This window comes from Chaetura pelagica, unplaced genomic scaffold, assembly GCF_000747805.2.
Source record: "Chaetura pelagica isolate M959 unplaced genomic scaffold, ChaPel_1.0 scaffold383, whole genome shotgun sequence".
NCBI lineage: Eukaryota > Metazoa > Chordata > Aves > Apodiformes > Apodidae > Chaetura > Chaetura pelagica.
The window spans coordinates 1,771,805-1,772,626 of record NW_009952804.1 but is presented as its reverse complement, the minus strand read 5'-3'; the positions used below and the strand labels follow the sequence as shown (position 1 = coordinate 1,772,626).

The 822-nt window shown below is 57.9% G+C and overlaps 1 protein-coding gene across 1 annotated transcript in view; it reads right to left on the bottom strand.

Moving 5' to 3' along the window:
• TGFA (transforming growth factor, alpha) overlaps nucleotides 1–534 on the bottom strand; it is a gene marked incomplete at its 3' end in the record, with an annotated part of 4,758 nt that extends 4,224 nt beyond the window's left edge. Inside the window, exon 1 of the mRNA XM_009995019.1 lies at nucleotides 381–534. Coding sequence (XP_009993321.1) covers nucleotides 381–534 — 154 coding nt within the window. The remainder of the gene's footprint in view (nucleotides 1–380) is intronic.
• Nucleotides 535–822: the final 288 nt, after the last annotated feature.

The window sequence follows — 822 nt, the reverse complement described above, 5'->3', positions numbered from 1 at the left end:
GAAACCCCCCCCAAGCCCTTCCTTTTTGGGGGGGGGGGGTGGGGTTGGAGGGAACTGGTGACCCCCCCTCCCAGCTAAGAGGCTTTGCTGGGTTTCCAGAGCTGGGGGGCAGCAGAGCCCAGTGGCCCCTTCCCTGGGTTTGACCCAGTTTCCTCTGTGGGTTTAATCAAATCGTGCAGAAAAGCACCAAGCCCGGGGGGGGGGAGGGGGTGTGCAAGCCCCAAATCTTCCCCCATTTCAGCTTCTTTCCCTCATTTCAGCTTCTTTCCTCCATTTCAGCTTCTCCCCTCAGTCCTCACCGTCACCTTTCCCTCCCCACGTTGGTCCTCAGGGGATTTTATTCCCATTGACATTGAATTTGAGGTGCCCCATCTCCCCACCCTCCAGGCTGGTTTTCTGCCACTGCTCCCTTGCTGGAAGAGGCTTCTCCTTCTGCTCCTGCTGACACCAGCACTGGGACAACCAGGTGTGATTTGGGAACTGTCTCATCCCTGTGTCACGTATCGTCCCCTCCAGCTTCCCAGGTGTGTCCATCCTGCCCAGACCCTGTGGTGCCTCTTCCCAGCTTCTCTCTCCACCTAAAAGGTCCCTTTAAACCCACTCTTCCCAGAGGATCCCAGCATGAAGAAGGAACCTGGATCACCTCATCCCAGGTTTTCCATTCCCAACGCCAGCCAAGAGCTCTGGGGAGCTCCTGAAGAACCAGCATGGGGACAACAGGCACCTTGTGGGGACATGGATCACCCACAGCTTTGGTCTGAGCAGCCACACCAGGACCCCCAGAGCTGCCCAGATTGTCAGCAATCCCCGCCCCTCCTCATC